General features: G+C 42.3%; 1 protein-coding gene across 2 annotated transcripts in view; it reads left to right on the forward strand.

Annotated features, from left to right (window-relative positions):
* frmd6 (FERM domain containing 6) overlaps positions 1-18265 on the forward strand; it is a 27264-nt gene extending 8999 nt beyond the window's left edge. Inside the window, exons 2-14 of one of the 2 annotated variants that reach the window (XM_035673747.1) lie at positions 2182-2480; positions 3464-3554; positions 5689-5768; positions 6362-6438; positions 6565-6751; positions 8293-8448; positions 8663-8728; positions 9242-9310; positions 12677-12851; positions 13125-13433; positions 13559-13690; positions 14007-14098; positions 14850-18265. In XM_035673747.1, coding sequence (XP_035529640.1) covers positions 2382-2480; positions 3464-3554; positions 5689-5768; positions 6362-6438; positions 6565-6751; positions 8293-8448; positions 8663-8728; positions 9242-9310; positions 12677-12851; positions 13125-13433; positions 13559-13690; positions 14007-14098; positions 14850-15140 — 1824 coding nt within the window. In that variant the 5' untranslated portion in view covers positions 2182-2381 and the 3' untranslated portion in view covers positions 15141-18265. The remainder of the gene's footprint in view (positions 1-2181; positions 2481-3463; positions 3555-5688; positions 5769-6361; positions 6439-6564; positions 6752-8292; positions 8449-8662; positions 8729-9241; positions 9311-12676; positions 12852-13124; positions 13434-13558; positions 13691-14006; positions 14099-14849) is intronic. The other variant, XM_035673748.1, reaches the window with a different exon arrangement.
* The last annotated feature ends 172 nt before the right edge of the window (positions 18266-18437 follow it).

Genomic DNA, 18437 nt, shown 5'->3' on the forward strand with positions numbered 1-18437 from the left:
TGCATCAAGTATAAATCCAGCTTTAGTTGAACATGGTCCGAGTTACTGTTTATTGTTTTCCTGTATCTAAAACGACAATAAACAACAACAAAAACCATTTAAAAACCAGGTAGTTTCTGCAAATACTATATCCATCCTAGCTTACTGGCATCACTCTCAGTCTCTGGAGGGGAAGCGAGTGATGGAGGGAAGTGATCCAGTTAGATGGCTCTCACTCCTAATTAACCCCGCTGCCATCACACAGCTCAGCGGTTAAGTAGTAGCACCTGACATATGGTCGAGGAAAGAGCGCAGAAACATACCTATTATATATGTGTGTGTGTTTGTGTGCGGAGGCATCTGATGTATGTGTGTCTTCTATTCTTGTCTGCATGCACATACGTGTTCCTATTTGTGCGAGCAGTGCAGTGGCGAGGTGTTTACTGAAGGTCAGCAGCAGCGCGGGGAGCTGTCCCAGTCATGGCTCATCAGCAGACTTTTGCTGAGTGGCTGGTCGCCCGGCACGCTGCACATCCAATGACCAGCTCTAATGAGAACTGATGCTGTATGTCAACAGCATGTGTATTTATGGCTGCGCTGCCCACAATGCTGCCTGTCTCTGCTGCAACAGAGCCACGTTATATGTGGACAGCAGGCGTATTGAATAGGTACTCCAGAAGCATTTTTTTTTTTTTACTTTGCAGCAGAAGTCTAAGCACACAATTAAAGCTGTTGTTTATTGGTATCAGTCTGGTTCTGGTGTTGTCTGGTTCTGCTGCTTGCTTTGTTAAAGTAACAATTTACTGATTTTAGCTTGTATGAGACTTAAATACAGCTTTTTTTTAATATCTTGAATATCTAGATTCAACTTTTTCCCTGTTTTAAATAAACCTTCACTTCTCACAAAGCATCTTTTTTAAATGCTAATTGTTTTTCACTCTGTAATGTGATCCGGCCCTGTATCTGTCCTATCTGTTTTTAATGACAACATGGCTTCAAGTTGAGTGACTCTCAACAGGAAGAAGTGATAATGTGGATTGATTGTCCTTTAACATTCTTTTGTCTGGTCTGAGAGTTTTCACACCCTCTGAAGGTCTCACACGTCCTCGGGCACGGCTCATGCTGTGAGGTACTTGCTGCTCAAACTGTTAATGTTGGAGGTGTGTGTATACCCTCTCTAGTGTGTGTGAGAGAGAGGTATATAGTTGGTAGATAAAGGGAACACTTTCCTGTCATAGAAGAGAGGCAGAAGTGTGAGTATTTAATCTGACTTGGGCTCAGGTGCAGGATAAAAGTCAAAATTCCCAAACACATTGTCAAAACATTTCAACATTTTGCAGATATTCTTTCACATTCCTGTAACACTTCACCGCTGCCCTTTGATACTAAGATGCTCTATTTCCTAAAAAAAGGGAAGCATTTCTTTCAAAATGATACAACCGCAAAAGACAGAATTACATTTGTTTTCGAGGTCTTTTGAATACTATATTTCAGCTGCAGTCTGCCTCTTGCATGTGGATTTCAGCAGACAGTGAAAAATCCAAACAGCCAAAAGCATGTCAACAGAACTGAATGAGTTGACAAAACTGATGCCAGGAGGAAAATGTGGAGCTGTTTGGCTTACAGAGCCAACAAAGTCAGACACCCAGTCAACGTCTAAATCCCCCCCACGCGTAAGTTCCTTAACAGCTGTTCAAGTCAAGCGCGGTAATGCTTTTCCTTTTTTCTTCACTCTTGTATTTCTGGTTTGTTAAAGTTCAGAACTGGTGTTGTTTTTAAAAAAGAAAGTGATAGAAGTGATGGATCAGTTGTTTTTTTTGGTATGAGTCACTCGGTCTGTCTGTTTCCTTCCCTTCATGCCATCCTTACATATCATCAGTTCCTCTCCAGATGTTCACATGTTCCTCAGGAGTCGCTGACATTCCCCAGAAATGATGTCACATACTCATGGACACAAACAGGGAGTGCTGCCCTCCTTCTTTTTGTGGCTGTCTTTTATTTCTCCTACACTGTCTGCCTCTTTTAAGGGGAACATATTCCTCGGCAGATTTGCTATTTTTAAACTCCAATTTATATCTTGAAACGGTTTCATCATTTTCATGTCAACCACGAGGCCATTTCTCATCCTGCAGAACACATAGAGCTAAATGATGAAGTGCACTAACATCACATCCTCCATGTTCTCTGATGTTGTCTCCGCAGTGGCTGACTGCAGCTCGGGTCCCCATGCTCTGCCCTGTGAGTTCTGCTTGGCCTGCTGAGCCCGAAGGTGCCGGTGCGTCCATACTGGGCTGCAGCTGAAAGCAGGGATACGGTGACTGCGGTGGTGGAGGCGGGTCGTCAGAGGGCCCAGAGCCCACGGTAGCAGGCGGAGGGGCCTGTCCTGTCCCAGCCACACGAAGATGAACAAACTGAACTTCCACAACAACAAAACCATGCAGGACCGCCGCTGCGTTTGTGTCTTTTTGCCCAATGATGACACGCTCAATGTCATAGTCAATGTGAGTACAAATGTATTTTAATCTATAGCAATGCTGCTCTCAACCTAAAGAACTGTATAACTTAACATTGAGGATGCACCTTTTTTAGATATAAAATATTCTAAATTATAGTTAAACTTTTTGTCCAGATATGAAGAAAAACAAACACTTTGTTGTTTTCTTAGAATGAACCACTACAGGAATCATTTGACAATTTTGGAAAATGTTCTTATTTGCTCTTTTGCCAAGATTGAGAGCTTGTTAGCTTAGCCTAGCATAAAGACTAGAAAAGGGGAGGCACCTAGTTTTGGCTCTGTCTGAAGGTAGCAGCACCACAACCCTCCTTGAAAGCCACATTTTAACCAAATATGAAACATATATAAACTACTAATTATAATAAGTATATAATGTTAATTAGGTGAGCTTTAGATGTGCTCAGTGGATTTTCTGACCTTTGGACAGAGCCAGGCTAGCTGTTTCCCTTTGATTCTAGTCTTTATGCTAAGCTAAGACAACCAACTGCTAGCTATAGCTTCATACTTATCAAACAGACATGGTAATAATTAATTGACTGATTCTTTTAAGAGCATACACTTAGTGGTTTTCATTTCACGAAGTCGTGGTATTTCTTGGCAGCTGTCAGCTGCTACTCACAAAACGAAAAGGGCCTTTGTATTGCATTTAAATTAACAACAGTTTAATTTATTTTCATTCTTTCAACAGCTCTTTATACACTTTGCTATTGTTGGGGGCCAAAAACAAGGTTCCTACTTGAACTGAAATATGTTTAGGCATGCAGCATTAGTCACAGCGTTGTGAAGCATGCACACATTGCTCTGCACGTGTCTGAGCTAACTGTTTATAGTGGCTCACAAAAACATGAAAGTCATACCAGACATTAGCAGCGAGGTAGTTTATGTGTGATTATTTATGTTTATGTTATTTCTATAATGGCTAAAAGATGAAATCTAGAAGTGAGCCTCTTCCTCTTCCGTCTTCCTCAGGTGAAGACCCTGTGCCAGGAACTGTTGGTCCAGGTGTGTGACCTCCTGAGGTTGAAGGACTGTCACCTGTTTGGACTCAGCGTTATTCAGAGTAAGTCTTTCAGGGATTACTTGGGAGGGGACAAACAAATGCTTCCTGTCTCTGTTTGTGCAGTTCCATGTGTTGTTTTGTGGTGTGCTGTACACAGTTTATCTATGTTTTAACTTGTTTACCCATCAGCCGAACAGAACAGCCTTTGTTTTCTATGACTGTTGTTCACATTTCCATTTCCACACTAATGGACGATTCAGTTCTGTGGCCTCATTTGTATTTAAAAAGTATTTGAATTACATGGTTCAATCATGCAAACCGTGGAGTGGACGCAGTCACGAGTACCAGAGCCAATAACAACAACAGTGTAACCAGGCAGTTGCTTTCCTCCGACCAATAACATGGCTGAGAAACAGGAATCTGCCCTAAACGGAGCATCTCTCACCTCCATGTCATGGCAGTATGCCAGGAACTAGGGCCTCCTCGTCCTGACTGGCTCCCATTGTTTAGCTGAAGTTGTTTTTTATGGTGATGGTGTGGTGAGGGGCGTACGTCTGGAATGAGTCACTGCATCTGTGCTGTGGCGCGGGGGCAGACAGCGGATGACAGTCGTAGGCAACTGCAAAGGGAGAGTAAATTGCAAAGGCGGTGTTTTTCAGACAGCTGGCCTCCAGATGAGCCAATGACGGCCCAGCAGGTCAGTTGAGCAGGAGCGAATGGGTCTGATTGTGGGACATTCCTGAAGTGCTTGTCTGAACAGCGTGAAATCCCCAGGGCAAACAGAGGCCACCCACTCCCTGTGCGTCACCCGCTGTTCCCCTGACCAGAGCGTCCACAGCAGGGCTGCCACATCAGACACGGGTTCAAATGTGTCTGCTCGCTGTTTTGAGGACTTACCTCAGATTAAAAAACAATATATACACTAGTGATGAGTGCAAGAAAGTTGGAGTTGGAGTCTTGGACGCATTTAGAGCAGTCAACCGATCACTCAAGATAATAATCGTCAGATTGTTAGATAATTATCCTGAAGCAGCGTGGGATTGATTGCTTCAGTTTTGTTCCCCCATCACTCTGCTTTAGTTTTGACCCAAACATCTCAAGACATCTCTCCACTTTTTACATACTCGTGTCCTTTGTTCTTCATACATAGAGCAACTAAGTAATTATATGATTCAGAGTAAAAAAATGTTTTTCTTCACGCATTCTGTCTGAATTATGTTCCTGTCTACATAAATTGACATACTATTCTGTTAACAGAACACAGACCACAAAAAGTTTCCTGACATCTTAAAAAACATAGATCTACGATGTACAACCACAAATAGTTCTCAATGAAAACTTTTCACAATGAGGTCTGCGGAGCAGCAGGATATTGTTTCTGGAGACAGATGTTGCTGTTGAGTTTGTCAAATGTAATTTTTGGATTCTTTAGCCACCACAGACTAAATATGATTGACCTCAATTGTATCTGGATGGCGGCAGAAGTCTCCGCGGTGGAGATCTCAGATTGTCCCCAAATAAAACCAAAACTATCTTTATGGGAAGATGCCACTCGGGCTTGTGGGAGTTTTTTAAATTAACACGGCGTTAACAATAATGTGTTACTACTTAAGCAATTTAAGCATGGCTCATAAAACCTGTCATCTAGTCTTCATTACAGTTCACAAAATTGATAGAAAACTAGAACGGCCTCCTTCCATGCTACACCTGTTCACCAAGTTTCAGGTGAAGATCAGGCCAGTAGGTTTTCCGTAATCCTGCTGACAAACACACGGCACCAAAAACATAACCTCCTTGGCGGAGGTAATAAGGCATTGATGTTCCGCCAAACAGGCTCTGCTCCTGCACGTCATCTTCCTTTGCTTTTCAACGGGGCTTTCATTGTATAGAAAACTCAGATCAGCGGGCCCGCAACTCCTGAAAGGCGTCACTTCAGGAGCAGATTAAGACATGACAGAGTGAGGTGGAAAATGAGGAGGAACACCAGAGGCTCTGAGTACAAAGGGAAGTGCAGAGGTTGTGTGATGTGAGGGCTCTGAGGCAGGCTTTGAACACGGCGCATTCAGGGGGGATTTCATAGTCCATACACAAACATGGAGGCGCCTATACATCCACATGTACACCCACACACACACAAACACTGATGACACAGAGAGTGTGTCTGAGTCTAACTCTGTTTCCTCTCCTCCAACAGATAATGAACACATCTATATGGAGCTGGATCAGAAGCTATCAAAATACTGCCCCAAAGAATGGAAGAGAGAAGCCAGCAAGGTGAGAAATGATTCAATCCAGAGTTTAAGAGTGAGCAGAGAACATGAAGTCACTAAACTGGATTTAATAGATCTTCGATTTGGGATTATCCAAATAAAACTGTCCTTTTTTATTGTGTTTATACATGTTACTGATGTAAACAAACCTTGAGCAGCACCAGAAACACACGAATGACCTAATTTAGTTGTTATTGATGCAGCTGTTGTGTTATTCTGTGTAACAAAAGAACAGTCAATGAGAGCCAAAGCCAGTTCCTGTCCCGTCATTTATATTAATGTGGTGAGCCCTTTTGTTAACATGTTGATTACAGATTGTAACAGCAGATAAAGCTAAAAAAAAAAACCCACCAACATGAGATACTGTCGGATATAAACTGATGCCAGATCAGCCCAGTTGGTAAACACTAGTGTGCTGTGTTTGCTGATGTTACGTAACACCTGGAAAGTTGAGATGTTTTATATCTGTTGGTTCTTTCCAGTTTGAGACACTTCTGAACCTTTATACTCTTCATCTAACTATTACATGTGCTCTCTGATATAAATGTTAGACTCTTCCTGAATATAAACAAGGGTGTTCATGTGTTTCTCTTCCAGGGCATCGACCAGTTCGGGCCTCCAATGATCATTCACTTCAGAGCTCAGTATTACGTAGAGAACGGGAGATTGATCAGGCAAGTAAAGCCCCTCAACCGACTGTACACAACTTACATTTCATACCTGTACAAGCACTAGCATCCCTCAGTGTACCACCAGTCAACCTATAATCCAGTTAACTTTGCTGTTTGTCCTTCCTGCAGTGACCGGGCAGCCAGGTACTACTACTACTGGCACTTGAGGAAACAGGTGCTGCTCTCACAGTGTATCCAAAGGGAGGAGGCCTACTTCCTCCTGGCAGCCTTCGCCCTCCAGGCTGACCTCGGCAACTTCAAACGCAACAAGCACTTTGGGAAGTACTTTGAACCCGAAGCCTACTTTCCCCCATGGGTGAGTATGTCCAACGAGTACCGCATGTGGGCCGAGCCCTCGTGTGTCAGATTTATCAGAGAAGAACAGATGATTTAAGACGACTGACCGTCATCCTGAACTTTCGTTTACATTCCTTTTCACACCAAACCACATCTGGATATTCCCTGTCCTTCTGCACCTGCATCGGATCACATCTTGTTTTAATATCACTTGAATACTTGGTGCTTATATGTAATTACTATAGGGAGACATGAATTATTGTTTTGGCTTTTGCGTGGATACTGTGGCTAACGTGCAATTCTTGCTTTTGGAGTTTATTGTGTAAGACTTTTTATGCTTTAACATTCTATCTAAAAAATGTCCGATAATAACGAAAATGTCCGAGATGACGTTTTTAAATGTCTTGTTTTGTCCAACCAACTCAATTTACAATGATCTATAATGGAGAAAAGCTGTACATCGTCACTCTGACGAAGCAGCAACAAACTAATTTTCAGCATTTCTGCTCTTAAAAATGTCTCAAACAAATAATATATAAAAACTGATTAATTTTCTATTGATCAACTAATCATTTCAGCTGTATTCAGGATCATTCTTATTAAAATGCTAATGATTTTTGTAATTTGGTATTGGATAATGGAGAGGCAGACAGGAAAGGAGAGAGGGGTATGACATGCAACTGTAGTATCCACCCTAACTTAAAAGTAATGTTAAATGTGAGTAATTCAGTTAACACACATTACTGTATTAGACTGGTAAATCCTTCTGTGGTAAGTCTGTCTGACATTGCAGTGAGTCACAGCGAATGTCCTCATAAAACATCAGTGACTTAAACAAGGTCTCGGCCGAAAAAGACCCAAAAATAAACTGCTGTATCACTGACTGAGGAGCTGTACAGTAAAGGTGTGTTTTCAGGCTGTCCTGACCCGCGCCGTGTACACAGTTTGTGCCTCTGTAGCCACCTTCCATTAATCACGCTGACCAAACACTTAGCGACAGCTCCACATCTGAGCATGTGAGATAATGAGAACTGGGACACGAAGTTTATTTTTGTCCCTGGAAGTGGCACACACACTGTTGTTCTTTTTTATTCTTGAGAAATGCTCCTGCTGACACGGCTATTCTGGGCACACTGGCACCTTCCCCTCCACCACCACCACCACCATCCTCTACCTCTCTGGCTGCGTCTGCCACACCCGTCTGATTGCCCTTCACTTCCTGTAATTAGCCTCCTGCCTCCTTATCGCCACTTGAAACCAGCAGTGACAGGAAATTGTTTGATGATGAGCGCTACCCTGCAGTAAATCTCCCACAGATTTAGGCGCTTAGAAAGCTTACTTACAAAAATCCTCAGAAGCCACATGCGAAGCGTAGCGAGCGCGCTTCCGGGTTCGTGCCTCTGGCTCTCGTTCAGCCTCTCCAGGTTGACATCTGTTTGCCCTGCGGCAGGGAGCTTCATTACCCTCATTGGCATCCTGTGCTGCCGATCTGTCGTAATGAGCCTGTACAACTTCAGGGCAGCCGAGCCTGACGCTTCTCTCTTTCTATTCCCCACTCAGGTGATAGCCAAACGCGGCCGTGAATACATCCTGAGGCATATCCCGAACATGCACAAAGACCAGTTTGCCCTCACGGCTTCGGAGGCGCACCTCAAATACATTAAGGAGAGTGCCCAGCTCGATGACGTCACTGTCCACTACTACAGACTCTACAAGGTGAGAGATGGTACTATTTACAGTAGCTGTGTCTTGTACTAATGAATGGAGTCTTTTCCAGCACAGAGGGCATTATTGTTTCAGTCCAAGATGATGTTGTGATTTTTATTTGGTTAAGGGAGGATTTGACGTATTGACAGTTCAGGTTATTCTGCTGTATCAGATTTGATTTGATCTTCACCTGATGTGTATTTGATCTCATCTCTTTCAACAGGACAAGAAGGAAGTAGAGGCATCTCTTACGTTGGGACTGACGTTACGTGGTATCCAAATATTTCAGGTATTCCAGGTTTCTTACTTAGCAATTAATGTTGCGACTAATGTGGATTTTCTATGTTGTTCATTCCTGTTTAGACTTTCTGTTTTTCTTGCTTTTGCTTTATGAATTCCTCATTTCTGAAAATAAGAGCACTACAAACCAAGTCATTTTTGTCTTTGCTTCTCTGTTTTTGTCTGTTTTATATCATTAAAATGAAATCATTTATTATATCTCCATATACCTACAGTACATTTAGCATCTTGAACATAGTCTATGGTTATTTTTTTTTTACTATTTTCTAAAATAATATAGCCTAAATGAAAAATTGAGCAAAAAAATCAATAGTGAAAATAATAATTAGTTGTAGCCATAACAAAGATCATGGCATATTGCTGCACTGTTAGAGCTGAATAATGGACAGAATTTACTTCTATTGTTTGTGTAGTGCAACAGTGTGTTTGTTGTTTCTTTGTTGAATTTTTAATCAGCTCAAGCTATTACTGTATCTATAATTACTGTCTTCATGTGTTGCAGAACGTCGGGTCCGTGAGGCAACTGTTGTACGACTTCCCCTGGACCAACGTGGGAAAACTGGTATTTGTGGTGAGTCAGTCACACCTTTTTTCAACACATAGCCCAGAGAAACATTTTTCCTCGGTCCCGTATTTTGTTTTATTTTTCTAAGACTCATTCCAGCGATGACGAAACCCAAGCATCTCCTGGCTTATGGCGATGTTTGTGAAAGCCTAGCTCCTGCTCAGGGTCGTGGAAATTTTTACGCAAGGCTTCTTTTCTCCACACTGCTGTTTTATCTTAGCCCTGCAAGTCCTCTGGAACTAATCAGGGATTTAGAAAGACTTTCCTTGCATGTGCACACACACACACACATGCGCAGGCAGACACTGTATACTGTATACATATTTTCATGCAATCAACAGCAGTATTTTCTCTCATACGATATACATGCCTCTGGATTTATTCATTTTTTTTTATCAATTATCACTGGTGTCCCTGTGCCCTTTAAAGGAAATCCTGTTAAATCTTCTCATCTTTGCTCTGAGTCAGCCTGTCGTTAAGCTGAGCGCAGCAGTCGGTTAATTTGCCTCCATAGGGTTTCTGTTATCGCAGGAAGGCCGAGAAGCTTACTATATATCTGTTTCACTGTGACGGCTTCACGGTTTCTGCCAGTCGGCTATTAATCAGAGATCATTATTGCTTATCATTGCTGTTTCACAAAAACAACTCTATTTTCACTCTAATTTTGGCTACTTGTTTATTTCTGTCCAAGTGAAGGGACTTTATAAGCAGGTTGCATGACTGTTAGGCCTCCTGAGAAACTTGCTTTGTTGTCTCAGATGGTTTTGATCCAAGAGAGCGGTTAGTTTTGCTTTTTTTGCCTAATTTTAGTGCAAACACCCGTCGCATCTGCCACACAGTTCACGCTAGAGACATCCTGTTTTTCCTCATTCTTGTGTTTTTCGGTGGTTTCCTCGCGTCTGCTGTCTGCAGCGTCGTGAGAGTGAACCGGCGGTGGCGTGGCTGTGGTTTCGCTGTGGACGTGAAGGGCCTCTCGTGGCTCCGTCCCACCCTTCTCCTGAATAACAGGCTTTCTCCTCCACCCCACCCACGAGTCACGTCATCCAACACCGCTGCCACCACGGCTGCAGCTACAGCCGAACGAGCCAGAGTGCGGAGCAGGGTGGAGGGACGTGTGGGTCAATAAACACCAGATGTTGCAATGGTTTTGGGGGGATTTTCTATTGACATGATATTGGCCGGGGTGACTAGCTTGTCTTTTTTATCAAGATTTTAAGGAAGGAGGGGGATGTGTTTCTGACGCATTTATGCTCCTCCTGAGCCAGTGAGAGTTTGATATACTCCCCCTGAGAGCTGAAATGAAGTAATCACCCTAGTGTCCTGCGGTGTTGGGTCTGAGACTCAACCTCGCCAGTACTTTGGCTGATGCTGGTTGTGTTGAGGGATCGTTGGAAATAAAATGCTGGGAGTTTTTTCGATGTGTGTGGCCTGTTAGGGAGGAATTGTTGGAAGAGGGACAAGGTTGTCCAGCTGTCCTGTGCAGAGGGAGTTTAGATGGTCTGACCATGTGTACTGAAACAAGAAACTTTTCTAAGTGGCATCTGAATACCTTTTAATAACCTGCCACTTGACACCAGTCTGCTGCTGTGTGTTTTTTGTCTGGAACAGAGTTACCACCAGCAGAGCAGTTGATTCTGCGTCAAACAGAATCATAGTTAGGTGCAAACAGGGACCTTCAGCAGGTGATGGATCGATTCGTGACCTTACATGGTGCAGATTTGGCAAAGTGTTAACTAAACATTGTGACTGTAGGCTAATAAAAAAGACTCAAGTGCCACATTCAGGTTATGTGAGATGGATGTGAGTGATGGAAAAGATTCCCATGTTTACGACTTACTCCAGATGCTTGTGTGACTGCAGAGTTGTGTGAGAGTAACAAATACTGATACTGATACTAAATGTGGGTTTAATTACCTTGAATGATGGCTGATATGAGGCGTCCATGTTTGTTTGGTTTTCAGTTCTGTTGTTTGATAAACTATAACAGAGCTTTCAGGAAAAAAATCTGTTTCCTAGTAATAGTTATGATTTTGGGTGTTATGATTTACAAGTCAGAAATGATGGGGATACAGAGTTCACTGACTGACTCTCTCAAAGCATGATGGGAACTGTAGTGCAAAACTCTAAGAAAAACAACAGGAGTGGCAAAATATATGAAACTCTCCTTTTTCATTTTGCACTATGAATTATACATAGTTTACGGCTCATCAACATCGTTCTTATACACTGACACTCTCCCTCTTCATATAGATGTTTGCATCTGTATGTCAGAAACCAATTAAAACAATTTCAGAATGCATGTATAAACATATATAGCGCCACCCACGTGTTAGGCCAGTTCAACTCATCCTGAAAATAACAGCAACATTTACAGCATACCTGGCTAAGACATGTTGTAGCTTTACCCTAAAAGAGTTGAAAACCAGGCAGAAAGATCACCAGGGAGAATTTCATGCAGCAGTAACCTGCTTTGCCTCACTCAGTTTGGCTCATTCACACTTGGTTGCTGCCCAGTACGATTCCAGTGTTTCCTAGTGGCCACTAGGAGCTGCAGAGGGGCAGTTTGAGGTTAAAGACAAATACTCAACTTGAGGGATGGAAGAGAATTTCTTCTCCGTTTTCCCACTGAGTTTTCCTCCAGTTCCAGGGATTTGAACAGGAAGCCTTTCAGCCTCTGCCCAGAGAAAATCATCTTTTATGGGAAAGCCACTGTCAGTGACCTGTCAGTTGGTTTTTATAAACTAATTTCCTTAAAGTACAAAGCCGAATACCTATAATGTGCTCCCCTACCTATGGACCGGCTTTAAGCTGGTTTCTTTTTTAAAAAAATGTCTGGATAAATAAAGCGAACGCTCAGTCTTGTGGTCAGAAATGTGCAGCTCTTTGCTTTTTCCAGGGCTTTAAACCCACCCGTCGCCTTTGAAAGTCCAAACCCGTGCAGAAATGTTTATAGGTCTGTATTGCGAACAACCCCGCTGACACTGAAGACAGCTGTTATTGGTTCGAGCCAGTGCCAAAAGGCGCGGGAGAGAGCACAAACCCACCATTTTAGTTTTTCCGTGCGTTCAGCCAACATGTCCTCTTCCTGGAAAATCATCAAAACTGCTCAAAAATGCTTTGTTTCAGTGTCTGTATGAAGAAATGAAGAACAGATACAGAAACTGATTGTTGCATTGTGTTTGGCTGCAGCATAGTTTTGAGGAGCAGACTTTATTCCTCTACGGTTTGCCTGCGGGACTTTCTGGCACTTAATTACAATTTGAAATCTACATTCCTATTTCATAATCTTATATTACTAACTGCTATTAATCACACAGTCCTGTAATCAGAATTCATATGCTATCTTTTTTTGTCCTCCTATCGCTCTCTCAGGGGAAGAAGTTTGAAATCCTTCCCGACGGTCTGCCCTCGGCCCGTAAACTCATCTACTACACAGGTTGTCCCGTGCGCTCTCGCCACCTCCTGCAGCTGCTCAGCAACAGCCACCGGCTCTACATGAACCTGCAGCCCGTTCTCAAACAAGTCCGCCGCTTGGAGGAAAACGAAGGTATTCACCAGCAATTCATATTGTTCTTTCTTTTCTTATCTTGCATTGTGTGCCAAAACACAACAACATGAAAGTAAACCTTGTAACCTTAGGATTTCAGTGCTTGTTGTGTGCAGAGGAGGGAGCAGTAACTTCCTGGAGTCTTTACTGGTTTCCTTGTAGCTATTTAGAGCCATAAAATAGTCCGACAAACTATAACTATAAATGTTCAAAAAACATTTGGGCTATATCCAGTCTGTTATAAATATTAAAATACGTCTGTATTGATTTCAGAAAAGAAGCAGTACAGGGAGTCGTATATCAGCGACGCTCTGGAACTGGACATGGATCACCTGGACAAACGTTCCCGGGCCAGTGGCAGCAGCGCAGGGAGCATGTCTCATCACAAACGCCTGTCCCGCCACTCCACCACTAGCCACGGCAGCTCGCACACCTCCGGCATCGAGACGGACAGCTTCAGGGCCCCGAGTCAGGCCCCGCACAGGCCCCTACGAACCTGTAGCTCTTCCACAACCAGCCACGGGAGCTCGCACACCTCCGGCATCGAGAGCAGCGGCAAGGAACGCATACTTGATGATGACGGTAAGAGTGCAGAGTTAATGTTGTAGTCCAAAAACTACACTTCACTAAAAACACGAAAAATTTGCAGATTGGATTAAGGATTTTGTCGAGTCGTAATAATTCCATTACAACATTTGTTCCCTCAGAAATTGAGATGCTGGTGGACGACCCCAAAGACTACGAGGAGCTTCATGAGATGGCTCTGGACCAAGAGCTGTGTATCCACATCACCGAGGACATGTTGACCATGTCGCCTGATCAGAGCAACGGATACTCAGGTACATACACTGTCTCACTAATTCTGCTCTACTTTTATTGAATTTATAGTTTAGACTTCTACTTTTATTAAATTTATAGTTTAGACTTATAGAAAAGTCTTAATTTTCCAACATTAAAAGTACTTATTAAACAAGAGTCTGCACAGACAGAACATGTAACAGACATAAAGAAGCATATAGACCCAGGGGTGAATTCTTTCTTTATCTTGTAAATGTATTGCATATGGCTACCACCAAGCAGTCCACAATAAGCTGAGGGAGGCTGATGGAGAGTTGTTTTATACTGGAGCTGAACGTTATCATCTGTTCTCCACAGGACTGATAGTGAAAGACGTCAGCTCCTCCACTTCCAGCTCCTCTGAGACCGTCGTCAAGATGAGAGGACAGAGCATCGAGTCTCTGCCACAGGTAATTCAGATGCATTACGTATGTCTGCACAAGTAATGTTTGGAGAAATGCATCCTTAAATGCATTAACCTTGGTAAAAATTGTTGTTTTGGATCCTAATTTGCGGTTTGGTTGTTTATTTTTCTTGGTCGTATCCATAACTGATTAAAAGGTAAATTACATAGATATCGCCACCGCCGGTTCACTCTCGCTTGTCATATGGGGAGCTGCTTCTAAGGAGTTTAGAATGTATTGCAGCCATGGTTTACATCCTTTATGTCTTTCTCACAACTTAAAGTTCAAGAAAATCACTCTGTTGTTGCTCCTCTGCAGACATAAAAGAGACTTTAGGGGGTCACAAAGTAGAGCTGGATTTATACTCCGGCTCCAGATATTTACAGCATAGGTTGGATTTATAGTTTCCCCACTGACACAATATTCTCTGATTCACTTATATGAGCAACAACGGGAAGGTCCACCTTGTCTTATTATTGAATAGGAAACAGTTTTGTTCAGTTGCAGTATTACGTTGTGTCAGACATGTAGCTACAGTTTAGAGGAGGAACTACAGAGACTTAATAACTACACTGTAACATCTTGATGCAGAACAACAAACGCAGCTGAAAGCAGAAGCACAATAGAGGAGGGAAAGTTAATTACAGTATGACTACAAAGTGATGATTGTTATCAGTAAGTGATAATTAATAGTGTTTATAGTGTGTTTTTTGATGGCCTGCAGCTTTTTTTCACAACATTTGATTTCCACCTGCAGACATCTGCGTGCAGGAAGCCTCAGTCTTCGACCGACCGGCACAGCCAGTCTCTCGACGACGTCCGGCTCTACCAGAAGGACTGCTTGCAGTGGGCGGAGCTCTGCCAGGACACCGCCCACAGCTACACGTTCGGCTGCGCCCAGGAGCTGAGCGACGGCGGCGCCTATCAGGGCCTCGCCGATCAGCGCGCCGGCATGCTCAGCGAGCAGCACCCGTTTCCCATCAAGAGAACCAACAAATACTTCTCCCTGGACCTGACCAGCGAAGAGGTCCCCGAGTTCGTGGTGTGACGGAGGCGGACGCAAGGCGACCTCGGGGTGACCTTTTTCGCTCCTCCTTGTCAGATGTGGAGACGTTTCAGCCCTCAGGGAACGAGGCGAGAGGAGAGAGAGCGCTGGAGAGGTGGTTTCTATTCTTGGCAGCGATGAGTAAACTGGCAGCAAGTTGGCTGTCCCTTCACCACTTAAGACGAATAACACATAATAACGAACAAATAACGGATTCTGGCTGAAAACTTTAAGAACAAACACTGGGTTCAAGAGAACCCGTAACCCGAGCTGCTCCCCTGTGTGAAAGGAAACAAAAGGGATCGTGTCATCTTCTTTTAAGAAACATTTTTATTCAAATATGTCTCCTCCAGACGTCTTGTTTGCCTGCATTATAAAGTCCTAAAAAGACGGTGTGTGCATGCACGTAGGCTTACAGCAGACAGAGACTCATGCACAGACACAAAGAGCATATCAAAGATTTTCTCTGGAGGACACAAAGGACAAAATCACTCTGAGCTATGAACCAAAGACAAGAAATGGAAATAAATAAAAGGGAAATGTCCAACTAATTCTCTCTGGGCAGCCGTGGCAAAAACATTTCAAAGTCACGGCGGGAGGGAACATGAACCCATAATGCTTTGAGAGAAAGCAGCCTTGTTTTCTTGCCCCGGTCTTCTTCTACGCCGCTTCATTTTACCTCAACAGGAAGTGCAGTGTGCCAACTCCCCTCTGACTGGACTCTTAATCATGTGAACACACACCCGATGTGCCTTCATCACACTATGCAGGTGTCAAACCCTCGCCTTGACAATCACACACCTCACCTTAGTCATTTTAAAGATCCAAGCCATCAGAATTCAAAGTTTTTTCCACTTTATTTTTAACCCCTGTATTAATGTAAGCAGATCAAGCCAGTCTTTCAGCTTCTTAAATGTCAAAAAGACAAGATTTCAAACTGTTTCACGTCCTGGGAGGAATGAGGTCGAGTAAGTTCCTGCGTGTCCTGACATGAGTTTGAGTTTGTGGCCACAAAAGCTTCCCTGTAATCTAGACTCAAAATGGAGCCCGGGTTGGCTGCCGGCCAAAACAAACCATACATTTTGATGCATACATGTACATCTTCCTTTCTCCTGCTCAGTTTTTCGTCTCATCATTTTAAACTGGAATTTGTTACTTTTTTATTTTATTTTGCATCCTGTCTTTACCTGTTTTACCTGAAATCTCTTTACACGTGTATTTTTGTATGAACTGGCCAGACTTGTGTATGTTGAACAGTTACTCTGCGTGCAGTTGATTTCATTCAGTATTACAGATGTTATGTGTGACAGTATTAAGGAACGGGTGATGATGTTTGTGGCCCTAAACAAGAAAGACTGGTTTTATTATTTTTATCTCCCGGTAAGACTGTGGTAGCTGACAGGATGTACAAGCTGTTATTTCTCAATCACACCTCAAATTTAAATATGTGAGTGAGGACGGGAGGTTGTTGCAGGTTGTTGCAACAACCGAGGTGTTTTTACTCATGTAATCATGCAGCTCAAATTCAAAGCGCCACAGTTACAGCTCTGTCTTATTTAAATCAGTGCTATTAGGCTTTTTTAAAGATACACCGTCATATTTTTAGCTTCTCTGTGGTGAAAACACTCTTGTACTCTTGATTAATAAGGTAGAAAACAACCTTTATCATGACCGCAGAATTATTAAGTTGTACTCAGAACTTTCTAAGTGGTTCAAATGATCATTTAAGTTACTGAAAAACACTAATTTAAAAAGATTGGACGTGTATGATTAAAGAAAGAGTTGAAAAGTTGGTGAAATACACGTATTACTCATTATTTCTTAGAGTTAGATGAGAAGCTCGATACAGCTCTCATGACCGTAAACTATATGAAGCTACAGCCAGAGGATGATTAGCTTAGCTTAGCATAAAGCAAACCTTCCAGCAGCTCTTAAAGTCACCAATTACCACCTGATATCTGGTTTGTTTAATCCGTACAAAAACCAAAGTGGAAACGCAATGTGGTTACGGTATGTACAGGACTGTTTCTTGTCCAGGAAATTACTGTTTCCTGCCAAGAAATAGTTTTAGCACCTAACCCCCCGTAGAAACACAACATGTCGTCTTCACTTTCTGGTTTTTGTACGGATCAAGAGTTTCAGAGGTGCTGGTAGGTGGATTTTGTTACCTTTGGACAGAGCCAGGCTAGCTGTTTCCCTCTGTTTCCAGTCTTTACGCTAAGCTAGGCTAACCTGCTGCTGGTGGTAGCTTCATATTTTCTCTTCGATAAAGTGAATAAGCACATGTCCCCAAACCTTTCCTAAAAATGTACACTGTTCACATACGTGTCGTCTGCAAAACTACAATATTTAACACCTTCAGCTGAGCCGAGACTCTCCGAGTTGCTTTACAAGATGTCTGTCGGCTGTCAGTCAAACTCCAGCTCATTTTATTTAGCTAGGCTGAGCTGTATGATGTGTAATTGTGTCTGTTTTGTGTGGCTCAAACGTTGTTAGAGTGTTTCCAAACTCATACATTCATCATTTTAGATCACTGTTATTTTAATCTTAGTCATCCCAGTTCAGCTTTAACTAACTATCATTATTCAAACCCACAGTTTTTTCACATACTGGCAATACAGCAACTGAACAAGGCTTTAAAAACAACATTTATGTAATACATAACAAATACATGAATTTGATACTGCTATGTAATTAAAAACAACTTCTATATTTCGTACAGTTTTTTCTTTTCTTTCACTGTTTTAAACTTATAACTACTTCTTCTCATTAATGGACAATGTCTAAAAGTCATATTTTGATGGACAATGATGTTTCTTATATTAATAAAACAGTTTGTGTTAAGGTACATAGCCATACAGTCATAACCCATGTCCTTAAAGTCTTCATAATTTGTTCTAACTTCCTTTTCTGACTTCAATATATGGTCATACTTACACTTTGTAAGAGTCTGTATGTCTGCGTCCATAATCCTTTCTGTGAAAGGATCTCCCTTCAGGAAACAATGAAAGTTTTTTTTTTTTGTCACCCTGTAGTTAAAAAAATGATTTGTTATTATGAAGTCTGGTCCGTGCCTTCTTGGTACTAATGCCCTCAATATCCAATAAAAAGGTACATTTATTTGCCAAGTTCTGCTGTTTTGTGGTGATTTCAAGGTGCAGTTAACTGGCTTTTTAAGACAATATAACTATAGTATATATATATATATATATATATATGAGAGAGAGAGAGACAGGGAAAGTAATTTCAAAAAGACATTATATATATATATATATATATATATGAGAGAGAGAGAGAGAG

Source organism: Morone saxatilis, unplaced genomic scaffold, assembly GCF_004916995.1.
Source record: "Morone saxatilis isolate NCDOM2014 unplaced genomic scaffold, NCSU_SB_2.0 Contig3, whole genome shotgun sequence".
NCBI lineage: Eukaryota > Metazoa > Chordata > Actinopteri > Moronidae > Morone > Morone saxatilis.